The sequence below is a fragment of the Salvia miltiorrhiza genome, chromosome 5, assembly GCF_028751815.1.
Source record: "Salvia miltiorrhiza cultivar Shanhuang (shh) chromosome 5, IMPLAD_Smil_shh, whole genome shotgun sequence".
In the NCBI taxonomy this organism is placed as follows: domain Eukaryota; kingdom Viridiplantae; phylum Streptophyta; class Magnoliopsida; order Lamiales; family Lamiaceae; genus Salvia; species Salvia miltiorrhiza.
Window position 1 is genome coordinate 40719967 of NC_080391.1, and position 25850 is coordinate 40745816.

General features: G+C 37.0%; 4 protein-coding genes and 1 pseudogene across 6 annotated transcripts; 4 read left to right on the forward strand and 1 right to left on the reverse strand.

The window, feature by feature from the left end:
* Window positions 1-1420: 1420 nt before the first annotated feature.
* On the forward strand, window positions 1421-5872 carry LOC131024432 (uncharacterized). Of its 3 annotated transcripts, none has more exons than XM_057953941.1 (9): window positions 1421-1554; window positions 1643-1934; window positions 3223-3347; window positions 3451-3488; window positions 4101-4211; window positions 4296-4375; window positions 5059-5095; window positions 5309-5353; window positions 5436-5872. In XM_057953941.1, the coding sequence occupies exons 2-9, from the start codon at window positions 1650-1652 to the stop codon at window positions 5501-5503; spliced, it is 789 nt and encodes a 262-aa protein (XP_057809924.1). In that variant the 5' UTR covers window positions 1421-1554; window positions 1643-1649; the 3' UTR covers window positions 5504-5872. The 3 variants fall into 3 exon arrangements, with proteins under 3 accessions (XP_057809924.1, XP_057809925.1, XP_057809926.1); XM_057953942.1 differs by having other exon boundaries at window positions 5312-5353; XM_057953943.1 differs by having other exon boundaries at window positions 1421-1934; window positions 5312-5353.
* A 2326-nt stretch (window positions 5873-8198) lies between these two features.
* On the forward strand, window positions 8199-13920 carry LOC131024433 (proline-rich receptor-like protein kinase PERK8). The gene is made up of 8 exons (XM_057953944.1): window positions 8199-9900; window positions 9996-10406; window positions 10483-10569; window positions 12043-12113; window positions 12199-12275; window positions 12381-12528; window positions 13335-13496; window positions 13572-13920. Exons 2-8 carry the CDS (start codon window positions 10019-10021, stop codon window positions 13734-13736), a joined length of 1098 nt encoding a protein of 365 aa, XP_057809927.1. The 5' UTR covers window positions 8199-9900; window positions 9996-10018; the 3' UTR covers window positions 13737-13920.
* Window positions 9019-9777, forward strand: LOC131025930 (leucine-rich repeat extensin-like protein 3). Its single transcript, XM_057955709.1, has one exon. The coding sequence runs from the start codon at window positions 9019-9021 to the stop codon at window positions 9775-9777; it is 759 nt and encodes a 252-aa protein (XP_057811692.1).
* Window positions 13921-20887: 6967 nt separating the features above from the next.
* LOC131024434 (probable calcium-binding protein CML16) lies at window positions 20888-21934 on the forward strand. The gene has a single exon (XM_057953945.1). It carries the CDS (start codon window positions 21133-21135, stop codon window positions 21658-21660), a length of 528 nt encoding a protein of 175 aa, XP_057809928.1. The 5' UTR covers window positions 20888-21132; the 3' UTR covers window positions 21661-21934.
* A 525-nt stretch (window positions 21935-22459) lies between these two features.
* On the reverse strand, window positions 22460-25849 carry LOC131025931 (putative phospholipid-transporting ATPase 9; annotated as a pseudogene).
* Between the last annotated feature and the right edge of the window lies 1 nt (window position 25850).

Here is a 25850-nt window from a genome sequence, read left to right on the forward strand (position 1 = left end):
TTTAGCTTTGTGCCATTGTTTTCCATTTGGTAGTTCAATTCTTTTCTTTGGATTAGTCGCAGGCGGATTGACGTCTTTTGAACCTGCCGAATCTCCTTCTTTAGCAACCTGTTGTTTCTTGTGACAACATTGAGTAATATTGTGACCTGCAAGTTGACAAAATCCACAATGATGAGGGAGATTCTCATAGTCGAACTCAACATCAAAAGAAACATTCCCTTTATCAACAGTTAACGACTAGGGAATAGGTTTAGAAACGTCCTTATCCACCAAAACACGCGCAAAATGCCCCACATGGCCGGCAAAAGCAAAACTATCCAATTTAATCGGAAGACCCACTTCTCTTGCAATTTCGATGATCACCTCCGGATGCCAATACTCATGAGGAGGGTAGTAGATGTGTAGCCAAACTTGTGAAAGAGCCGAAGCCTCCTTATAGGGGGTCAAAGTTCGGAACCCAATCCCTGATCCGGATAATACCCCTACTGAGTTTCCAAGTCGCCTTAGATTTAGCCATCAAAAGTTTCGATTCTGACGTAAATATGATGGAGAAGAATCCCTTGCCATGAGGAACGACACGAATGGCCTCCGAAGTATTCCATAGAGCCATTAGTTCCTACTTAATATCAGTCGCAAAGCGAGGAGTGTCGCCCTTGTCTAAGATGAGCCGAGCATGAACGACGAATTCAAACTCCTTGAGTTTGCTTTGATAAAGAGATTCAAGAATCCGGAGAATGGATTTGTTCCCAATCTTGACAGGGTGAAGGGCACTTAAATCCTGTGCAAAGACGTCCGTCGGTTTTTGGGACATGCTATTAACCACACGAGCAAAGGACACCCTATTTTTTTGAAACCCTAGTATCCGCTTTAGGGTTTGTCTCTCTTGCCATAATCTTTTGGGGAGCAACTGAGGGACCAATAGAGCCAGTAGTCTGGGTTAGGGAGATCCCTATCGTAGAACTAGACGGAACATCAACAGTAGTAACCATCGTTGAGATTTTCGTCACAGTCGCTGCTCCACTACCACCACTGCCAGATGAGCCTCGTGGGGGAAGGGGGGAGCGAAGTTGCTAGTGAGAGGAGGGAAATCGGGATCCATCAGGCCACCAGTGAGAAGGCGGCGGCGCTAGGGTTCATTGAGAAGACGGTGGCGCTCGTCTTGATGATACGTATCGAAGAGCTCACGGCCTAATATAAAAACATAAAACAAACTTTCACTAAAAGAAATACAATTATCTTAAAAACATTGAGACAATATATTAAAAATATTCATAAAAATAGAAATGATCTTAATATTTAAAAAATTCATAAAACAAACTTTTACTAAAAGAAATACAATTATCTTAATTTTTTTTAATAGAAATAATCTTAAAATTAGTAGTATTTCTAATTTCTAATTTCTAATTCTACCCTAAATTCTCTTAAATCTTAAACCTAACATCCTCTAAATTATCTTTCCCAATTCATCGCAGCGCCTTGTGGCTGTCGTCAAAAAGCCCCAGACTAGAAAAAGGACAAGAAATTGACCAGAAAAAGGCACAAATTAGGGGCCGGGTAATCTATTTAGCCTAAATTACAGCTGCAACAAAAATTGATTGTGTTGCATTCATAATCAAGTTTCATTTTTTTTTTTTCCCATCAGTTTAACAATGGCGTCCGCAGCGGCGGCTAAAGCGAACCCATATTCCATTGCAAACACTAATCTGCAAAAAATAGGATTTTCCCACAAATCCCCCATAAAAGTCCCTTTTTGTTCAGACTCGCCTAGCCCAAGACTCGTCGCGGCTCATTCCAACAACCCGAATCTGGATTCCGCCAAAATGGGTAAAAGTGTTTCTGGGTTTGGATCGGCGCCCGGAAGCCCGGAAAGTTTGCATGCGTCTCCATCTCCTTCTGCCGCCATTGATTTTCTCACATTGTGTCATCGTCTGAAGGTCCGTCCGAATTTCGTGCGTTTGCATGTTCTTGCCATGTGTAGGGGTGGGAATTAGTAGATATTTTGGTTTTGCTTAGTTTGTTTGTTAATGTTTCACACCTGTGATTTTTGGGGGAAAAAAATGTTTGAGTTTTAGTGCTCGTTTGGTTCAAGTAGAGGAATGGAAAGGGAATTGAATTAAATAAAGGAATGGAATGGTAATAATAACCATTACTTTTATTGATTGTTTGGTTTAACAATGGAAAAGAATCATTAGTAAGGGATTCTCTTTTTTTTGTTTCCTCTCTATTTTGAGGGATAACAAATTGAGTGATTGGGTTACCCTCAAGTAAGGGTAATGGTTAACTCATTACCCAAACGAAACAACAAGTAATTGAATCCATTTCCAATCTCTAAAAACACCCAACCAAACATGGTCTTAAAGATATTCTCTTTTTCTCTCTCTCCCGAACGTGAATCTTTGGTGCGTTCAGTGTTATGTGAATTAGATATGTCTTGGTGGTGTATTAATCTTCTCCTTCTGAATTATGAGGTTCTTAGAAAATATTACGGCATGTGTTGATTGAGTTGCTGCCAAGAGAGAATTCATGGTTAGAATTATAGAAGCATCAATGTTCTTGTGGAGCATTTCGATGAAAATTGTTTCATGAATTCAACTGGAGGTTGGGATACTTTCTGTGCCAGCATATATCATGTTAAGAGTAGGCTCATTGTGAATCAACCATAGCATGATCATGTATAAAAGTAAGAATAGGTTGTTTTCTTTTTCCTCTCCTTGAAGTAACTTATGTTGTAATTCCTTCCCTTACCTATAGCTTTCTTGTTGGCTTGGTGGGTGATAGACGAGCAGATGGCTGTATGGTTTCTCTTTACCATTTGATATGATCATGCTCAACACCCTTAATTATTTTCTTGAATGCTGTCTAACTTTAAAGTGGAAGCATTTTTAACAAGAATGGCAAACTTTTGTCCAGAATTTTTTTAAAAATAGTCAAATATAATTAGGTCTTCTGGTTGATTAATCGCCTGAAAATGCAGAAAAAGGAGTGTGAAGGAACCGAAAGATAGATAATTCTCGTTCTTTTTCTTACCTTTTGCACTCTCATGTCCAACTGCTTTAGTTAGGTGGCCATCCACTTTTTAAGAGATTAATTGATATTCTTGTAACTTTCAAGTAATTGAACAGGGACATAGTACAAATACTTTGGTGTATTGTTTTTTTATTTTTGATGTTATCTGCTATTATAAAGGTTCTTTTGATCTCTCCCTCTCTCACATACATTTAGTCTACAAAACGGAAAGGATGGCTGAATCATGGCATAAAGGGTCCTGAATCAATAGCTGATCACATGTATCGTATGTCATTGATGGCTTTGATTGCTGATGATGCTCCTGGCGTTAACAGGGAAAGGTTGTGCTTTAATAGTTTTTCCTTATACAATGCCAGAAATGTTACCCTGTTCAGTGTTTATTCTGAAGTATATTTACCTTGTTTCTTATTAACCATGAAACAGGTGTATCAAGATAGCAATTGTTCATGACATCGCAGAAGGTATATTCTTGATAAAATTTGAATTTTGTTGGCGTGGTTACGAAAGTTCTAATATTTCAAAAACATCACTGCTTTTTCCCATTTCCCATAAGTAAAATATTTTGCATTTAGCTCCCTTTCCATCCTCTCCCGCTTATAGCATGTAACCGCTGGCATCATAATATTTTTCCAGTAACCATAATCATTTTGCTGATATAACAAATTTTTAGCTCCCTATATATCTTCAGTTTCATATTCTATCAACGTCTAGGCATCTAGTCACTGTTGATGTGTATTAATTTCCATAATTTTCTTTGACCATAATGACCGTAATTAGCTCACATCTTGAATTCCCTAGTAAGGTTTTTCTATTATGATAAAAAGAAACTTTACTATGTATGTGGAGATCTTTTGTTACCTTACGTTTGTTATGACAATCCTGCCAAAACTATGTTATATGCCTTAAGCAGAACTGTCAAGTCACAGTGTTTCTACTTGCTCGACTCTTCTTCTGAGCTACACAGGCTCTGATTGTAATCCCGGTTCTTTAAACTTTGACGTTTACTTTTGCCATCAGTTCTTCTGTCTCATCACTCGATATGTTAAGTACGTGTGTTGTCTTCACTTTTGTAGCCATTGTTGGAGATATAACCCCATCTGATGGTGTGCCAAAGCATGAAAAGAGTAGAATGGAGCAAGAGGCGTTAGATGAAATGTGCAAAGTTCTTGGTGGTGGGATGAGAGGTTTGACTTAGCTTTAAGGCTATATATACTTATAGTCCATGTTCTTCTTGTATCAGACGTGATATAATGAACCTTTTTTGGCAGCTGATGAAATACAAGAACTATGGCAAGAGTATGAAACCAACTCATCTTTAGAGGCCAACCTTGTGAAAGATTTTGACAAAGTATGTAGTACTGCATGTTTGTGCCATCGTTTCAAATTTTAGAGCTTTTGTTCGATTTTAATAAGATGTAATCTTTCAGTCCTGTCCGGATGTTGAAATTTCTCAATAGTATCTAGTAGCTTTTCTGCAATTTCTTAGCAACTCACATTTTGGCATTTACTTGTTCTGATTATTATGCCTTCCTGCCTAACACTGATATTTCTACCAATCTTGTGAAGCATGTTCACTAACGCAATTGGCTTTCAAGAAATGTAGTGTATACTTTCATCGATCGGGTTGGATGTTTAATGGGTGCTAGTAGGATAGCATATAAGCTATCTCCTCATCCTAAGCTATCAAAATTTTGAACTATTAATCTTTTCTGCATGCCATCTAATTTATTTTGAAGCAGAGGAAAGATTATTAATGTTCACAACTTAGTATAACCACGCTTTTTCACATGTAGAAGAAAATTGAGTATTTCCCTGTTCGGTTGTCCCCTTCTTTCTTGCTATTGCCGAATGCAGCTCCTTGTATGTGTGTTGATAGATTCTCATGTAAATATATATATGTATATATATATATATATATATATATATATATATATATATGCTTTCTTCTCTACTAGTATTCTGTCAATTCATGTCTTCTTTTTACCGATTTATCCCCAGTTTTTTATCCTAACTAGTCTAATATTTCTTCAGGTTGAAATGATTCTACAAGCGTTAGAGTACGAAACAGGTAAATGAGTTGACATTTATTTCTCGCTTAACAGAAGAAACAATATCCAGGGCTTATAATTCTTGCCCTTTATGATCTAGAATCCATAATTTTATTCTATTAAAAAGATTAGATTTCTTATCTGCCTGTGGTATATTATCAAAGTTTTTAGCATGTCTCTGTCTGAACTATGATACAGAATATTATTTGATGATGGTAAGTTTTTTTGTCTAGCAGAGCATGGGAAGATCTTGGATGAATTCTTTCTGTCAACTGCCGGTAAGTCCGGTGAACAATTCTCTTCATCGCTTAGCTACAATTATTCCAGTTAATAACGCGTATTTCCCTTTGTCCGGTGCAGGAAAATTTCAAACTGAAATCGGGAAAAGATGGGCAGCCGAAATCATTTCCAGAAGAAATTCAAGATGAGCAATAGGTCTAACTAGTCCCTTGATTCATCCCCTGGACTAAATTTAATCGTCTCTGGTCATTTTGTCACGGCAGTTCTCGACTAGAAGCAATGCTCGGGAAGACGAAGCAGAAATCAGATTTTAACATAGCAGACATCCTTTTTCATTCAGGAGTTTGTGAGTTCCTTCTTTCCTTGAGGGACCTTGTTTTAGCAGTGTTACTACTCTTGTAGGTTACTTTAAGATTAATACTCTTTTTGTGTTAATCATCATCAATAAGTCGAATGCTCGTTTTTTCATGAACGTGATTTCTGATGCATTGCTTCAGTTTGACTGAGATTTAATTAAACCCAATTTGAATTAATAAAAACAAAGAAGATTTTGGATATTCTTTTGTTAATTTAGATAAACTTAGAATGATAGTGTGTGCTGATTCTACTCAATTCGTTTAACATCTCTGGTTGTAGTTGTTAATTAGTTGTGTATTAAAGAAAAGGCATAGTGTATCATAATTTTGTGGAAGATTTGAGTGCAAATCTTGGTTAGTAGAAGGTTTTCCTTGTCATAGAAAAAATAACTAAACAAAAAATTAGTACAACTAGTAAAATAAAACTATTTCTCTCATTCTTCTATGGAAAAAAGATTAGATGAAATGAAGGTTTGAATTTTACTCTTTTTTTTTATCGGAATGAATTTTACTCTTTTAATTTTGAGTGAAGTTATACTCCCTCCGTTTCATTACAAATATCTCATTATTTTTTGATACAGAGATTAAGAAATGTATAGAAAGTAGATAAAGTGAGTTGGTGAAAATTATTTAAATATCAGGTATAGAGAGAGAATATATTATAAAAGGAATTAGACATTTGTAATGGGACATCCCATAATAGAAAGTGAGATATTTGTAATGGGACGTAGGGAGTATTTCATCTATGTTAGAGCGTCATAACTCATAGCATATAGTCCCCAAGAAGACATTAAGCTGTGCGAACTCCTGTTTACGAACAGTGAGATTTAGAGTTCAAACTCTACCGCTCTCCCTTTTCCAAAGTAAAAAAAAAAAAAAAAAAAAGACCTTATAGCATGCACAATGTTATTTTATGTTAATATTCATGTGATCACCATTTTTGTGTTTCGAATAAATACAATACAAACTTTCAATTTGTTGTGGTTAAAACATGCTCAAATTTAAGACTAGGGCTGTAAAATCGGGTTGCGAGTATCGGGTATACCCTCACCTGTCCCGATATCCGCGCGAGTATCGGGTATCTGAAACCCGCAAATTTAAAGAGGAGGGTCGGGTGCGGGTATCATATCCTCAAAAATTGCGGGTAGAGGGTACCCGCATTACCCGCAAATAATATTAAAAAATTAAAATTAAATAATTTTATTAGGAATTTTAGGAATTAACTCCCAAAAACTCCAAGCCCTAATTTTATTTCGTGACTTTCTACACTATTAATTTCGTTTTAAAACTACCTCTAGTACTATTATTTTATTATTGACTTTGTATTTATTAGACTGTTGGATTGATCTTTGATTTAGCGTTTGAACTTGAATTTTGATCGTTGTGCTTGTTTGTCAGCTATTTATTTATTATGTATTCGTCACAGGTTTTATGAATAATCGATGAAATAGAAATGATATTTTCAATTTTTTTTGTGAAATGCGGGACAAAATACCCTCCTGCGGGACCAAAAACCCGCAAAATTACAATAAAAAAAAATAAAAAAAATTGCGGGACTGTGAGGGTACCCTCATACCCGCCGCGGGTATCCGCTGCGGGTATTCGGGTACCCGCAACATGCAGGAGGGTCGGGTGAGGGTGGGGTTTTGGGCGGTTTTTGTCCCGTGGATATCCGCATTTTGCGGGTAAGGTACCCGCGGGTACCCAAATTTACAGTCCTAGTCAAGATTAAGACAATTGAAAAATTCCACCAATTTGCAAAACTTTCGTCCTCAGTCAAACCACAATTGTTTCTACACTCAAATTACTTTCGAGTTTCGATAAATGAGATTGATAGAGTATCTTAAAGTCGATGTTATTGGCAATCTAAGCAACAATGTATTGTTGTAAGATTTATCGTCGTCAACGAATATTAATGGTGATTTATATACCAAAATATCAATTTCTTCCAACTCATCAAAAAGACCATTGATTTTAATATCGTGAATTGACAATTTAAACAAGAAGAATTTATTTAAAATTCGAAAGTTTGGTGCGAATTAGTGTGGTTGGAACTACAAATTAGATAAAAATTAATACTATTTTTTACGAGTCGTAGATTTTATGTCTAGAGAAATCAATTTACTTGGAAATGAAAAGTCGAAAAAGATAGTATTACTTTGTTTTGAAAAGTTTACTAAGTAAGTAGAATTTTACGAGTAAACCCTTCAAAGGTAACGTAATCTTGTCATAAACATTATTAATCACACTTCAATAAATCCCACCTCCCCCCCCCCCCCCAAAAAAAAAAAAAAAGAAAAAAGAAAAAAGGAACGTACCGTGGATAAAAATATATTAACACACTCTATTATCTAAAATGTTCATTTCTTTTATGGAAATCTAAAACAGTTCCTAAACAAACATTCTTTTAATACAGTCAACAAATGTCAAAAAGGATGTGACACATCCACGTCATCATTGACCAACGATGAAACACTAATCCATTTTTATCCTTGATTTGAAACAATGGGGAGAAAGAATTGTCCTTGACCCCAATTTTCCGTGATTTGGACCTAATCGTCATGGCTTAGGAAACAATAATCCATTTTTACGCATTCACACATAAATACATTAATAAATAATTAATTAATTAAATAAAATTAGCTCTCCAGATTTGTGATGTGGAGAATCTACCATGGAAACTCAAAGCTGAGAAAAATTCTCGTATGTTATGACACACATCTGGCGCCGAATCTATGTCCCCTTTCCATACATGGCTGCTTTTGGCATGGTGTTGTTCGGTAAATACTGCGCGCCGCTCAGATGAACAAAGTGATTCTGCTCGTGGATGTGTTTTCATGCCTGACTGAAGTGTGAGATTTTTTATTTCCCGATTTTGGTTTAGAAAAGTTGTGATTCTGCTGCTGTATACGGTGATATAGGATTCTGAGTTGTACGTGATTCCTGTGTTGGATGGTTGGAATTCAGTCGGATTATGAGAAATTTGACATTAATTGACGCTTTAGCGACTAGGTTTTGCGTAGAATTGGGGATTTGAGTGCTGGTTTCCGTGCATGAAGTGATTTTTCTGCAGATTATGGTGATCTTTGTTGCATTTGGCGATTGTGATGTGTTTGGTTCTTTATCTTGTGAGAATACAGTGATTCATGCATAGTTATTGACGTAGTGCGTGAAAGGGAATTTTAGTTTGATAACAATTTTGATGTTCTGGATGATTTGATTGATAGGAGAAGTGACATTATTGAGCTACATTGTGGTTTTTGCATATGATATTGAAGTTTAAGTAAATTTGTTGATAGAAGTAGCGACAAAGTTAGTATATCAAGGGGTTGTTGGTGGTTGGTGAGATGGCTTCTGCATCTTCTACACAACCTCCTCTTCCTCCTGATGGTCCTCAGGATTCATCACCGCCGCCACTGAAAAATTCCCCTCCCTCAATCCCAGCACCTCCACCTCTGCCTATGGCTTCTCCTCCCCCTGAAACTATAGTTTCTCCTCCTCCATCATTACCTTCTACTCCACCTCCAATATCACTTGCACCTCCTCTTAAACCACCAGTTAACTCTCCACCACCTCCACTGATTGATGCTCCCTATTCACCGCCTCCTCCTAATCACTCTCCACCCCCGCCTCAGCCGTTAAACAGTCCTGCACCTCCAGCTCCGAAATCACAACAGCCCCCTAAGAGTTCACCACCACCTAAGCCCCCAGCAAGTTCCCCTTCACCGCCGTCACCATCTCCACCACCTCCACCTCCACGGAGCTCACCTCCACCACCTCCACAAAACTCACCTCCACCACCGCCACGAAACTCATCTCCACCACCTCCACCACCTCCACGAAACTCACCTCCACCTCCACCACCTCCACGCAACTCACCTCCACCTCCACCACCTCCACAAAACTCCCCTCCACCTCCTCCTCCACCTCCTCCTCCTCTACGATCACCACCAATGTCACCACATGCACCTTCAATACTAAATCACCACCTCCTCATTCCTCTCGGTCACCGCCATCCCATCCAAGAATCAATAGTTCCACTGGTAATGCACCAAAAGATTCAGGGCATATTGATTATGGGGGCATTCATACTGAGGCCGGCGTGATATTATATTCAGTAGTGGGTATATTAGTATTTTTGCTAGTGGTTGCATGTTGTGTGAGATGGCGAAAAAAAGCTTCTGGACGTAATGGTAATTACATTGTGCCGACCTCTTCCCATGAATCAGGTAAATATATTAGAACATGCAAATTAGAATAACAGCAGGGTCATGCACCATCTTCTTATGGAAATAATTTAAGAAGTTATTTGCCATGTGCCCAGATCCTGCATTTTTGAAGTTGCAAATGTCAAAACCCAAAAATAGAAGTGGCTCTGGCCTAGATATCATCTGTTCACCCCATGATCCTGGTGGCTTCGGCAGTTCTAGGACGTGGTTCAACTATGAAGAACTAGTCCAGGCAACAAATGGATTTTCAGCACAGAATCTCTTGGGTGAAGGTGGATTTGGGTCTGTGTACAAAGGAAGCTTGGCAAATGGTAGAGATGTAGCAGTTAAGCAGTTAAAGATTGGCGGAGGGCAGGGAGAACGGGAATTTAGGTCGGAAGTTGAGATAATAAGTCGTATTCACCATCGCCATTTGGTTTCACTTGTCGGTTATTGCATTAATGAAAACAGAAGGCTGCTTGTATACGAATATTTCCCTAATAATAATCTCTATTACCACCTTCATGGTAAATTTTTCTTTTCACGTTTGAAGTATTTTTTTTCTGCATCTATGATTGTTTATGTTCCTAAAGCTTTTTTCAGGTGAAGGTATGCCTGTTCTAAACTGGGCTGTACGTGTAAAAATTGCTCTGGGTGCAGCTCGTGGAATAGCTTACCTTCATGAAGACTGTAAGTTGTTAAAGTTTTCTTTTACTATCATTTTACATCTTCAACCTTTTTTCCAGTTCTTTCCATGATATATTTTTGTGAGAGAAAGTCTATGCGTTTCTTCTCCCTTTCACTTGGAACAAGACACATTCTTGCCATTTTTCAAATCAGAATAGTTAGGCATATATACATGAAAACACACACACACACATACATATATACAGTGGCGGAGCCAGGATTTTTTTTGGGGGGGGCTGAACTGTTACGGGGGTTCGGGGACGGTAGCCCCCGAATTTTTTTTTTTGGGGCATTCAATACATTTTAGACATTTTTTACTAAAATACAAATATAATAATAATAATAACAACATTTTCATAGATAATATAGTTCAAAACATTTACTAAATTTTTTTTTGGGGCATTCAATACATTTTAGACATTTTTTACTAAAATACAAATATAATAATAATAATAATAACAACATTTTCATAGATAATATAGTTCAAAACATTTACTAAAAATTTTTTTGGGGGCATTCAATACATTTTAGACATTTTTTACTAAAATACAAATATAATAATAATAATAATAACATCATTTTCATAGATAATATAGTTCAAAACATTTACTAAAATTTTTTTTGGGGGCATTCAATACATTTTAGACATTTTTTACTAAAATACAAATATAATAATAATAATAACAACATTTTTAGACATATTATAATTTTATTTTATTTTTTCAAAATTTGGGTACGCCCCTGCATATATATATATATATATATATAGAGAGAGAGAGAGAGAGAGAGAGAGAGAGGAAATGGTTCAAATGAGAACCTTTTTATATTGAATTTAAGTAAAAACTTAATTGAAAATTTGAAGCCTCTCTCAAAAATAAAAACATAAAGTAGCATTATCATAGAAGTTGTGATGATGTTGATCTAAACTTGACAATATCTTGCCTCAAATTTCTCCATGTTCCTCAAAGGTAAAAAGGGACATAAAAGTGAAGTAACTTCTTCCAAATAGCTCAGCAAGAAGAAAACATTTGCTTGAATAGATAGGAGGACTGGACGACTTGTCTACTGGAAGTTAATAGGAATATTCTTTGTGAAGTTTGTAACGTCTTTTTCTTCTCATCTCTCTTGCTCTAGTCCTGCCAGACAGCTTATGAACTTGGCATTCTCTAACAATGATAACATGATAAAGCAATTTATGTGATTTTTATTTACTCTGGTCAATCAGAAGATTCTTAGTTCATGATGTTGTTTTTTCGTCTTAATTGGTCTATAGTTTTATTTCTTTTGTGTCTAGAAAACTTGATGCAGTTTTTAGGGGTTGATAAAAAGATTATTCATTTAGTGACAGAGTAATTAGATATAAATAGAGTAAAAAAAGTGGTACTTTATACACTTCATCTATTATTTGGACATAGCTCATTACTTGCATATCTTATAGAAGAATATTAATTTTCAAGTATGCTGGTGAATCTTCAGGCCATCCTCGTATCATCCATAGAGATATAAAGTCATCTAACATCCTCATAGATAGTAACTTTGAAGCTCGGGTATGTGTATTGTCTTCCACACTCTTTTATGTGTATTTAGAGTATCTAATGCGTATATTCAGTTTTTGTCTGTCTATATTTCTAGGTTTCTGATTTTGGATTAGCTAGATTAGCTTTGGATGCAAATTCACATGTTACCACACGTGTTATGGGAACATTTGGGTAAGTGGTCTGCCATTGGTGTTGATGTTCAATGGCAACTAGTTGAAGCGTCAATGGATTTAGGTATTGAACTTTTTCTTATTCTTGAGTTTGTTGGGGTTTCAGGTACATGGCTCCTGAATATGCATCTAGTGGCAAGTTGACTGAAAGGTCCGACGTATATTCCTTTGGAGTTGTGCTTTTAGAGTTAATTACTGGACGCAAGCCTGTAGATAAATCTCGGCCATTAGACGCTGAGAGCTTAGTTGAGTATGTAAGTTCATCAACAAGTTTTATACATAATCCACAGGGATAGACCTATGCAACTATAAATTTTTCGTACTTGAGAATTGTTGCCTTAGCATGCATGAGTAATTTGTAGAATGGATCGAGTTGGTTTTGCATCCCTGTCTATCTTTTTGCTGCTTGATCATCCCATAAACTTTTTGCATCCATTTGTGCACTTGATTGCTGTTGCAATATTTTTGAGCTTTTAGACTCTATTGAAATAATTAGAAGTCTAAGATTTCAGGTAGTTTCTCCTCCTAAACAACTGACTGTTTGATTGTGTTTCTGTTGCTATTGTTATGTTGTTTTATGTGTCTAGTACTGCTAACATGAGCCAGGAGAGGATGTCGAAGATAACGACTGTTGTATGCATAATATGATAAGTAGTACTTATGACATTGAATTAACTTGTACATATAGAATCATACACAAACACCCTTGCACGCACGCATTGTTTTTTTCTCCAGCAATTATAGCATGGGCTACATGTGTATATGGAGAATCAGCATTCCAGTCTATCTATTTTATTAATGTAATTATAGCTTTTATATGTTGTATCATATAATGGGCTTTCGAGTAGGAAAAATAAAATCAGCCTTGAGGTGTGGTATTTGTGGAGGGTACTGTTGCTTCTTATTCTGTCTGCTTTTGGTGTTTAGTGCTAAGTTACTACATTTAGCAAGAAATATAAGTAAAAAGATGCTGATTGCATGGTAATTGCTGTTAGCCAAGGATTTCTCCATATCCTAACACAACTGCTGAATTGGAAACATTACACCAAATTGGTTGCAGGCTCGACCTTTGCTATCTCAAGCACTTGTGACACGGGACTTCGAGAGGTTGGTCGATCCAAGACTTGAAAGACAATACATCAACAGTGAGATGTTTCGGATGATTGAAGCTGCAGCAGCGTGTGTGCGCCATTCATTTATCAAGAGACCAAAGATGGGACAGGTAATAAAACTGTTACTACAGAAAAATATCTTCTTCTTTTTTTTTTTGGTTTTTCAATGTGCATATGTGTTTCAGGTGGTGAGAGCATTGGACACGATGGCTACAACAGATCTAACAAACGGAATGAGAGTCGGGGAGAGCGAAATGTTCAGCCCCAGAACGCAGTCTGCAGAAATCCGACTATTTCAAAGGATGGCTTTCGGCCCTCAAGATGATATTAGTAGCGGATTCTTCGAGTAGTCACAAAATGGAGACACTCTCCTAGATGCTACAACGTGCATTTTGGTTATTTGCATGCATAATGTGTGTGTCTGTGTGTGTAATCCTGTATATACAGGAAATGCCATTTTGCCTTCTCTTCTAAAACCTACATTTTTATATTGAGATCTCTAATAGCTTATAGAAATTCACCCAATTTTAATCATATTCATGCTGTTTTTGTAATTAATTACTATAAATAATTGTTTATTATTGGTTTGTTGGAGCCAACAATTTGAGATAACGTTGAAACATTGTATAGTATAATGAAAGAAAAATATATTAATTGTGAAGGGGGTACAAGATATAGAAAATTGGAGAATATAATTATAAATTTTATAAAGAATTGGGACAATCGATTGTGTGCATGTGTAAGCGGCCAAGTGCTCTCTCTCTCCAACTTGTCTCTAATTATAAATTTGCGTTAATAGGCAAAAATGTCTTATTCCTTAAGTTATATGTTAAAAATGTCCTACTTTATAAACTTAAGCATTTTATGCTCAAATTAAGTGAAGAATCTATTTTGTCCTTTGATATTAATAAATTTGCTTGGTTTTTTATGAAAGTCTTACACATTTGATCGATTTGACAACTATCAGACAACGATTTGACAGCTATCAGTCAAGAGTACATGTGACCGGTGGGTGGCTAGGTTATCTGACCGCCTAGGTGGTGGTCAAATTATTTCACCGAGCGGTCACATGATCTGACCGATCGGTAAAATCATGTGATCGCTCGGTGAAATGATTTGACCACCACCTAGGCGGTCAGATAACCTAGCATGTGACTGCTCGGTGAAATGATTTGACCACCACCTAGGCGGTCAGATAACCTAGCCACGCACCTACCGGTCACATGTACTCTTAACTGATAGCTATCAAATCGGTCAAATGTATAAGACCTTCAAGCAAAACCAAACAAACCCATCAACATCAAGGGTATTTAAAGAATAGGGCGTAAAAGGCTTATGTTTATAAAAGAGGGCATTTTTCATATACTCCATCCGTCTCACAAAAGCATGAACATTTTTCCATTTTGGGGTGTCTCACAAAAACATAAATATTTCTATTTTTGTACATTATCCCCTTATTTTCTATCCATTCTTTTCATACTTATTCACAAAAAAACTATCATGGCCCACCACTACTGTTCCTCAATTAACTCATTACTCTCACAACACTTTATAAAGTGGGATCCATTTTTCACACACAATAATTTTCAACTAACATTTCTTAAGACCCGCGTCACTCCCATTTGTTCATATTTTTGTGAGACGGAGAGAATATAAGTTAAGAAATAGGGCATTTTAAATTTTCACTCTTAGGGTGTGTTTACTTTGATAGAAAAGGTTAGAAAAAGTATATTTTCCATCATTTTCACATGTTTTCTATGATGGATAATTTTCTCCGGTCAGGCTGGAATATTTATTCGGGCAGCCCCTTTTCACTCATTTTCTCACAAATGTTGGATAATATTATCCTATTGGGAGGGTGTGAAAATATTTTTCAATATTTCAATTTGTTTATCCATCTATTTCTAACTAAGTAAACACATGATAAAAAAAGGAGAAAAAAAATAATATTATCTCACATTTTCTTATCCATCATTTTCAAATGAAAATTTTACTACCAAAGTAAACACATCCTTATAAATTTTTCCGATTGGGTGCATGTGTCAGCTCTCTCTCTCTATTGTTTTAGTTTTGGGTGTATGGTTGGAGGGGATAATGATTAGTGAGCGCATAAAATGCATAGCAATGAAGGAGTAGAACTGTCGAGAAAACTGATGCATATATATATATATATATAGATATATATATATATATATATATATATATATATATATATATATATATATATATATATAGGGTCAGCTTCAATGGAGACCACTTCCTTATATAGAGAATAAAGACCAAATCAGAGTCATTGATCTCACCAAAATCAATGAATCAGATTAATCTGAATTCTTCAAGTTTAGAAAATCCCGTAAATTCCTCATTTTCCAATTATGGGAACCAACGAACATTATTATAAACTTACGAACATACTAACGTTCGTCGATGTGTTCGTATAAAAAATAAATGAACATACTAATGTTCGTCGATATGTTCGTATAAAAACAAATGAACATACAAATAAACATACTTATGTTCGTAAGTTAATAATAATGTTCGTTGGTTCCCAAAATTGGAAAATGAGGAATTTACGGGATTTCCTAAACTTGAAGAATTCGAATGAATCTGATTCATTGATTTTGGTGAGATCAATGGCTCTGATTTGGTCTTCATTCTCTATATAGGGGAGTGGTCTCCATTGAACTCTTCCCTATATATATATATATATATATATATATATATATATATATATATATAATATGTGTATGTGGCGCACTAGGAACGTGATACATGGAAAGTGTTTTCAATAGCTTTCTAGGCAAAATACACGCAGATATAAAATAGAAATAAAATTTTAAAAAAATAAAAATATTTTTTTTTGTCGAAATTTTATTTTTTTGGCATGACCGTCGTCAAAATTATGCATATAACTGAACACAAATATGCACAACGTTTGATAGAAATATGCATGAGAATATATCACAAAGCGACCCCTTAAGTTTCTCTCGCTACTGCTCATCGCCGCCATAGTTATACATATAGTTGAACATAAATATGCATAAACATAAACAAAAATATGCATAACGTTTGATAGAAATATGCATGGGAATATATGATCCATCACGTGTCTATCGTCGTGGGTCACCTGACAAGTCGAATAGTGTCATGCATATTTGTGTGTAACGTCACGCATCATGCATATATGTGTTTATGTATATGCATATTTGTGTTCAATTATATGCATATGACTATGTGACATCGTTAGGTGGCTATCGCCGCTGGTTACTTGACGAGTCATATTTCCATGCATATTTCTATCAAACGTTATGCATATTTGTATTTATGTATATGTATATTTGTGTTCAATTATATACATAATTTGACAGCGGTCATGCAAAAAAAAAAAAAAAATTGACAAAAAAATACTTCATCCGTCCACGAAAGAACTTCCTACTTTTTCTTTTTGGGACATCCACAAAAGAACTTTCTACCTATTTTTGGACTATACTCCACCACTTACTTTTCACTTTTTCACCTCTCAATACTAATTAAAATATTTTTTAACCACTCTCAGTACACTCAACAACATTTTCTCCACTCTCAATATATTCAATAACTTTTTTTTAAAACTTGTGTCACTCTATTTTAGGAAGTTCTTTCGTGGAAGGAGGGAGTAATAAATAAGTATAAATTCTAAAATTTTATTCATATTTTACCCTTGCATGTATTTTATCTTGGAAGACATCTGCCACGTGTCACGCTCCTAGTAAGCCACATACTCAATTTGCGTGATCCAAATTTGGACCTATATACTATGTGGTGAAGACAAAGTAAGCACTCGCATATAACTAATGAAATATTAACAGAGATTGGACCTGGACCGAAGAAGATAACCAAGACTTGAAGAAAACTCTAGAACATTTAGTTGGTGAGATTGTGTTTCTGATAGTGTAACCCTTACAAATGGAGCAAACCAACTATTTATAAGAGAGATACAGAAAAGGGGTAAAAAAGATATTCTACTCAAACTCACGTACGCCTTATGTTGTACGAAGATTACAATCAATATCATCGGATATTCCTATAATAACTAACTTGCACCTTTTGTCTGCTATCTTTCCGCTTCATTATTCAGCGCTGGAAATCACACGCTCGAATTGCGTCAGCCTTTATCTGTTTCGCTTTCAATCAAAGACCACGTAACGCCATGTTTTTCCTTTGCCTCCAGCTTCCCATTCAGAGATAATTTTTTAGGGTTACACAGCACTACGAATATTTCCTGTGCTGCATTGATTATTCCTATCAATAAGAATATTAATCGGGATAACGTGGCATATAATTCGGAAATTAATTCATAATAATAATAATAATAATAATAATAATAATAATAATAATAATAATAATAATATATAGCGCTGATGCAGGAGTTACTCCACATCACTATGAGAAGAGTGAATACTACAGTATCTCATCCATATATATAGGGGTGGGTTACCGTGAGAGCACATCTTAAAATAAGAAATAAAATCAATTTTTAATGTATGAATTTTATGTAGAACACGTATGAATTCGTTGTATAAAGGTATGAATTGTGAAAAATAATTTTTTGCTACCTTTGGGATTCGAACTCAGGACCATAAATCAATCCAACAGGATTACGAATCAACCGTAGATCTTGATGATCTAAGGGCTGAAAATGATTCTTATTTTATAACTTAAGAAATGCTCTTATTTTAGCTCTCTCCTATATATGAGATTAATGAACTTTTCAATAAATTCTTTGAACTTTTCAATTCTAGTGAGAAGCTGTAAATGAGATTAATGAACTTTTCAATAAATTCTTTGAACTTTTCAATATAATTGACGAACCCACAAATCAATTTAATTTGTTAAAAAAGATGCTACAGCCAAGAATTGATCCCCAGCTCAACCGCGAGTTCATAAGAATTTACAGTAAAGTTCATCAAAATGTACTAACTTGTAAATTCCTTCTCACTTCTCAACACATTTGAGCTTCTCAATTGAACTTTAGCCTATATATATATATATATATATATATATATATATATATATATAGAAAATGGTTGCAATGAGATCCATTAATTATATATTGTGAGATTTTAGATTGAATTATAAGTGATGATTTAACATATCATGTATGACTAATATTTATCTGGAGGAGAAATTTTTACTTGCATTTAAATTTTAGAGGGAACGAAAATTTTACTAATTTTTTTAATAACGTTATTATGTTAAGGGGGTTGTGTGTAATTAACTGTGCGACATATAATTATTGACTAAATAGTTATTTTTGTGAATAAGCTTTTTTCTTAAAATTGTTTGAACCATTTGTTTCTCTAAAATGTGGCTCTCTTGGTTATTGAAATGATGGCATTATCAACTTCTTATTTACATTGAAGCTTGGGTGAAACTGTCAAATGTTTCTTCAAGATAATTTATTTCCCAAAAATATAAAGATGCCGACAACTAGGAGTTTTTTAAGCGTCTCTACGATCAAATAGGTGTTTGTCTAATTCATCCATCATCATCAACAGCCTTTTGACGATGAATCAAGACTCGGCCACAGTCAACAAGTAATTGATTTCTTACCTACCATTGTTTCATTCATTTAACACTACATTTACTTTCTCTCCTCTCCTCCAATCCAATGTCCTACTCCTATGTTAAATTCAAACTCCACACACATATAATTTACAAAATACAAAATAATTCTTCCGTCAATAAAATTGTATGTTTTTTTTTTATTTTATTCGTTTATAAATACTACATATTTTTCTTTTTTAAAAATTACTCCCTTCGTCCACAAAGAGTGTGTGGTGGAGTGGAAGTCACGAATTTTAATAAAAAAGTTGAAAAATGTGATTTTAGTGTTAAAGGGTAATATCGAGCCTATCAAATTATAAAAGTAAAAGGGTGGATATTTTATAAATATTGAGTGTGAATGAGATTTAAAGTATAAAAGTATTTTAAAAAAAAAGAAAACACACAATTTTTGTGAACGAACGAAAATAGTAATAAATACACTATCTTTGTGGACGGAGATAGTACCTCTTATATTTTAAATTTCATTCACACTCAATATTTACAAAATATACGCCCCTTAATTTTATATTTTGGTGAACCCAATCACTAAAAAACAAGTTTAAATTTAATAAAGGAGATTAAATATCTAATACATTGTCCTTTGTGGGAATCCTTTAAAAAAAAGGGCGAAGGTGCAGATTGCCCCCTGAACTACACCCCCTAGAGCTTTTAGCCTCCCATACTCGGTCAAAGCGCGTTGACCTCCCTGAACTCCCGAAAGAAGGGTGGAATTAAATCCACCCGTTAAACGGCTGTTAAACGCCGCCGTTTTTTTTTAAATAAAAAAATTAAGAGGGCAATACGTCGTCGTTTTTGCAATCTCACTCTCATCATCTTCTTCATCTTTTCCTTCTCGCCGGCAGCCTCCGTCGACGGCCACAAACACTTCCTTGAATGTCTGAATGTCTATCGGAGAAATTCGACGACAACTCGTCGTTTTCCAACGTCGTCTACACCAAGGCCAACTCATCCCATGCTTCCATCTTGCAAGCCGCCAGAGTCTCTCAACATGAAGAATCTTTCTCTCTCCTCTCTCACTCTCATCATCTTTTTCATTTTTTCCTTCTCGCCGACAGCTTCCACCGATGGCCACAAACACTTCCTCGAATGTCTGTTGGAGAAATTCGACGACGACTCGTCGTTTTCCAACATCATCTACACCAAGGCCAACTCATCCTACGCTTCCATCTTGCAAGCCGCCATCTGGAACCTGAGATTCCCCATGGAATCTATGTCGAATCTTCAGCGGTGGCGGCATCGACGATTGGAAAGGGGGAAGTTAGGGGCTAGATTTTTGAAGGGGATGAGTAATTGAGAGGAAAGATCGAGGGATGGAGTACAGCCTCGCCGGCCCGTTAGCAGCGGCGAAGTCGAGATGAACGGCGACGGCGGCAGATTTCAGCCTCGTCGGCTCGTTAGCAGCAGCCAAGCCGAGATGAACAGCGGCAACGACAGATTTCAGTTTGGAGAAGGATGAGGCTAGGGTTCATTTTTTTTTGGAGAAGGAATGTGAGAGGAGCGTCGGACTCAGGTGGAGAAACGTCGGTGCAGAGGCGGACAATGGCGTGGACAATCGCCGGAATTCCCAGCGCCGAGGCGGTGCGGCTGATTATGGTGTGGCGCATCAGCGCCGTATGTGAGAGAGGTGGGCGGAAGACAGCAAAAAAAAAATAAAAAAAATTAAGAAAACGGCGTTTAACAGTCGTTTAACGGGTGGACTTAATTGCACCATTCTTTCGGGAGTTTAGGGAGATCAACGCCCTTTGACTGAGTATGGGGGACTAAAAGCTCTAGAGAGGTGTAGTTCAGAGGGCAATCTGCACCTTTGCCAAAAAAAAAAAAAAAACTCATTTCCCAATCATTTTATTAAAGTCATATTAAACTCATAATAAGTACATAGATACACCGCATCTTACATATTAGGATCACATCTCTCTCTCTCTCTCTAGAAAAATACATCAAGAGAAGTTGCGAAGAATAGGTCAGTCACATGGATAAGTGAATAACATATGATAAAATAATAGTATAAGAGAGTTTGATGAAGTTAGTTACGCGTTTTGATGAATGAAGGAAAAGCGAAGTTAAAAAGAGGAGGAGCTCCAAAAAGCAAGTAGAGCCACAGGAATTGGGGGTTTGTTAGTAGTAATAGAATTGGGGAAAATGGTAGCAATCGGAATGGCTAAGATGGAATCCGATCAGCTGAACCAGCTTCGGGACATCTTCGCCCGGTTCGACATGGACCACGACGGCAGCCTCACGCAGCTGGAGCTGGCCGCCCTCCTCCGCTCGCTGGGCCTCAAGCCCTCCGGCGACCAGATCCACGCCCTCCTCGCCAACATGGACGCCAACGGCAACGGCTCCATCGAGTTCCAGGAGCTGGTCGACGCTATCCTCCCCGACATCAACGACGAGGTCCTCCTCAACCAGGACCAGCTCATGGAGGTCTTCCGCTCCTTCGACCGCGACGGCAACGGCTACATCACCGCCGCTGAGCTCGCCGGCCAGATGGCCAAGATGGGCCACCCCCTCACCTACCGCGAGCTCAGCGACATGATGCAGGAGGCCGACACCAACGGCGACGGCGTCATCAGCTTGAACGAATTCGCCACCATCTTGGGCAAATCCGCCGTGGAGTTTCTCGGCCTCTCCGACTCCCAGTCCCAATCCCCATCCTCATCCTCCTCCTAGGGTTCCTAATCTTAATTTCATGATTCTTTTTCTCTTCTTGGGAATCGGAGATGCCGATGTTGTTGTATCACCAACTAATTGATTTTTATTTCATTGACTAATTACGATTCATCATTCATGGCTTCTTGGATCATTGTTTTCGTTAGTGTTTATAATTAATTAGTTGTACATATTTTCAGGGGGAAAATATTGGAAGAATTTGAACAGCAATTTGTAGCGTATGATGTTGATAATACCATGTAATTATGGAATGGATGTGGAATATTGTGGCTAATCATCTAATTGTTTCTTCGTTCAATCACAGCATCATAATAATATTAATGGCATTCATTTCACATGTCATGAGATTATTGTTTCTTCTTCATGCATGAGTCACATGAGTGGATGATGAGTTGTACCTGTCTATAGTTGCATCAATTAATAGCTTAATTTTAGATTGCAAGGAACAACAAAGAGAGTTTAGTTTGTCCAATTAATGATTGAAACATTTAAGTTGTTGATTAAATTTTGCCTTCACTCTACACGCTAACTGCATCTCTCATTAAAAACAAAATACACAAAGATTCCACCTTTTTATTAGGCGCAAAGTTCATACTCTTTTTACCCACTCATGCAATGAAATTTGAGTGTCTTAATATTGAATTGGGAATAGATTCTCTCTCTCTCTCTCTCTCTCTCTCTCACACACACACACACACACTACCTGATTAATTAATACTATGTCTGACTTGTGCACATAGAAAATCAAACCTTGTAGCATATTGTGCTGTTGTGGGAGGGAGGGTTGGAAATTTGAAAATGGCAGCTCAAGCAAATTTTGATAATGATTTCCTCACGTATCTATTTCAACTACATGGACTAGTACAGATTACAAAATTGAATCAAGTGTTAGACTGAAAGATATACAAACTGCACAGCATGTGTTACAACGGATATATCCTGTACAGACCTTGCGGCACTAAGTTGGTAACGAGAAAATCGAAGCAGCCCCGCCCCACGAGCAATGTACAACGAGCAGGCCACCGAACATGCTATCGATGATTCTGGTTCCTGTCTTGCAAGGGATTCGTCCGTGCCAAGGAACGTGCAGTGAAACCCACAGTCGTGTGTCTTATCGATCTCTGCCTCACCATGTCACAGTACTCCGGATCATCAGCTCGACCCTCGTACCTGATCCACTGTATCATCCCATGGTACATCGGGAAGAACCTCATCTGAACAGCTTTGTACACAAAGTAAGGCAGGAGAGCTGAGACGACAACGTAGATTGTTACCACGTAGAATGCAGGTGTTGGGGCGAGAGACTCCACAAACACTTTATACGCGGTTGTGGAGATTTTCGTAGGCATAGCTCCATATGCTACAAGGAAAATATACCATAGAGCAACTCCACCCCAGATGAATACATGCTGGATTAAGGTGAAGTAACTGATGGCAAGAGCCATCTGGCAGTTGACAACCCACACAACGCACGTGTACATTGCTGCTCCAAGAATCTGGTGATCTACGATCTTCCCGTTCTTGTTGAATCCCTGAGGGTTCAGTGACCTTGCGCAGAAGTAGTAGATGATAACAGCACTGGAAACACCATTGAGCATCCAACCAATTATGCGGCGCCAGCTGAAGAGGGCGTTCTGCACGCCTTCTTGGTAGAGCAAGGGAAACTGCCATGTGAAATCGAGCATGAGACTTTCAAGAGATATTGAATGCGTGTAATATCATACGAGAGGCATACCTTTAGACATAATCTAGCAGAAACATCCTGGTCGAAGACCCCCAGGGCAATCACCGGTAATGATGTGAAGAAGACGTTGTAAAGGGACAGAAACCAATCATTATATGCAGTTTGCCCGGAAAAGATGAGTGAGCCTCATATAGGAAGAGAGTGATACCAAAAGTTACATTCTTGTAGAAAAGTAGCAAATCTGCGTAAAAGGTTATACAAAAATTAACAAGTGAATGGAGACGAAACTTTGAACTAAGCTTAGAAGTTTGGAAAGGTCGATAATGAAGTTACCATCGAAGAGATCCTTCTGTAACACCAATGGCCATGCACCAAAAGCAAGCGTTCCAAAAATCGGAACTGAGCGATTGCAATATCACTTGACATGACGGCCTGCAAAGGAATACGACATGTGAGACAGAACTCAACGCTTTGTCAAAAATTCTGTAAACCGAACAACAAAATTAGCGCTTTCACCTGCATTCCTTCAACACCACTAATTCCAATCCCAATATCCGCTTCTTGCAGCATTCCGACATCATTAGCTCCATCACCAATCGCCAGAGTAGTCTTCTGTGTTCCGTCCTTGACAAGTCTCGTTACCTGTATGGTTAAAACCAATTTGAATACTTGTACATATAGGATCGAAGAAGTAGAGGTGGCTCGATCACAGAATTAAATGAGAATGTATAGCTCCAGGAACATAAACTAACCAAAGCCTTCTGCTTAGGAGATGAGCGGCAACATATTACAGATGCACAGCCGATTGCAAGGTCAAGAACAAATTTTTGACACCGTCGTCTAATGCATATGCAAGAGATTTCCCATCGATGATCAAGGCGAAAGCCTCAGACCTCGAGTTAGCCACCTGATTCTTCCCCTCAGTAATCTGCTGGAGAACACTTTGCCTCAAAGCCTAATAAAAAAAGTGAAACATGCTCAATACCTAGATTACACAGAATATCTAACAAATACGAACATCAGATGAAAATGTTCTTTAGTTATTTCCAACTAAAATTGCTCATAAATAAGAATAACATACTAAAGATTTTATAGTGATTTGTGTAAGATCAGTTTACCTTGGCAATCGCGTTCTTATCTTCTGTTTTCTCTACTGCTGTGATCTCTGCTGTATCCAAGCTAACAAGGATTTGCTTCATTCCTTGTCTGAGCAAGCTACAGGCATACCTGCAAAAGTTGACTCGTTCGATGAGAAGTAAGGATAGCCAAAGTTGATTGTGGTTTATGAGAAATCTTGCTGGAACATACCCAATGTTGATGGCAGTTTCCATCTTATCCCCAGTCAAACCCATATTTTGATCCCCGCCTGCGCAAGTTTGTCGATGCACTCAGGTACCTGCCAGAAACAGCACCAGAAAAAGAAAATCAAAGCACTCGTCAAATATAGAGAACCGTGAATGACTGCACTGCTTGATACTGTATAACGCACCCCTTGCTGAAGCTTGTCTTCTACGGCTGTTGCACCAAGAAGAATCATATCTTTCTCGATTTCTTCAGTCACTTCATCAATCAGTTCCTGACGATTAGTGCTGACTGCATTTTTGGCTTCAGTGAATTTTTCATTGAACGATGTGTATTCTTCTTCGCTGAGTTCCCGATAAGCAAGTATCAGCGTCCTCAAGCCTGCATCGGCATACTTCTTCACGTGTGCCCTGGTTTCCTTTTCATATTCTCTTCCATTTTCAGCAAGCCTCTCAAACATGACACTGTGATGAAATTAGGATGGTTATTATGAGCAAAGCCGATATCATAAAACAACATAAACCTTTATACCAGCATAACAGTGCATGTGTTAAATAGTATATATGTTCATTATCTACAGAAAAGGCTAAGACAAATACAATTTATAAGAAATGATTGATTAACAATGAGGCAGCCAAACTAGATCCTGAAAGAAAAGAGGCTCAAATTAATTGCATTCCATTATAATTTAGTAAATATACTAATGAGACAAATAAATATTATTATCTTGCAAAAGTTTAGGACATAATATTTTCATATAATCCTTAGCATGTCGAGACATTGTTATCAACGTGTGTTCCAGACAAGAAAACGCACAGATAGAGAATGCACAGTAGCAGTTTCAATGTTGTGAAAGAAACCAACCTGTCAGCACCTTTGCATAATAATAGTAGCTTTCCTTCCTCATTCCTTACTATCACAGACATTCGCTTTCTTGAACTGTCAAATTCTAGAACATTTAACAACTTGAATGACCTGCATCAGCCCAAATTCTTTTAGATTATGCACATAAATATAACTGAGGAGAATAAATTCCTAGTTCGACATAAGAATCAGATAAATGACTGTCTAAATGTCAAATAGACGATGAAAACAATGTGGAGAAATCAAAGATACCAACCATTCAACTCTTTCTCCAGAGACGGGGTCCCACTCCTTCACATGAACACTTGTTTGTGTTCGTTTGAAGAATTCAAAGCCGATT

Excerpts from the sequence above, each read along its gene's own strand:
- LOC131024434 (XM_057953945.1), top strand. The coding sequence starts at position 21,133 with ATGGTAGCAATCGGAATGGCTAAGATGGAATCCGATCAGCTGAACCAG.
- LOC131025930 (XM_057955709.1), top strand. The coding sequence starts at position 9,019 with ATGGCTTCTGCATCTTCTACACAACCTCCTCTTCCTCCTGATGGTCCT.
- LOC131024433 (XM_057953944.1), top strand. The coding sequence starts at position 10,019 with ATGTCAAAACCCAAAAATAGAAGTGGCTCTGGCCTAGATATCATCTGT. Across the intron at positions 10,570-12,042 it reads AGCTTACCTTCATGAAGACT|GCCATCCTCGTATCATCCAT; the intron begins GTAAGTTGTTAA and ends GTGAATCTTCAG. Across the intron at positions 13,497-13,571 it reads AGAGACCAAAGATGGGACAG|GTGGTGAGAGCATTGGACAC; the intron begins GTAATAAAACTG and ends TATGTGTTTCAG.
- LOC131024432 (XM_057953941.1), top strand. The coding sequence starts at position 1,650 with ATGGCGTCCGCAGCGGCGGCTAAAGCGAACCCATATTCCATTGCAAAC. Across the intron at positions 4,212-4,295 it reads TCTTGGTGGTGGGATGAGAG|CTGATGAAATACAAGAACTA; the intron begins GTTTGACTTAGC and ends CTTTTTTGGCAG. Across the intron at positions 5,354-5,435 it reads ATTCTTTCTGTCAACTGCCG|GAAAATTTCAAACTGAAATC; the intron begins GTAAGTCCGGTG and ends TGTCCGGTGCAG.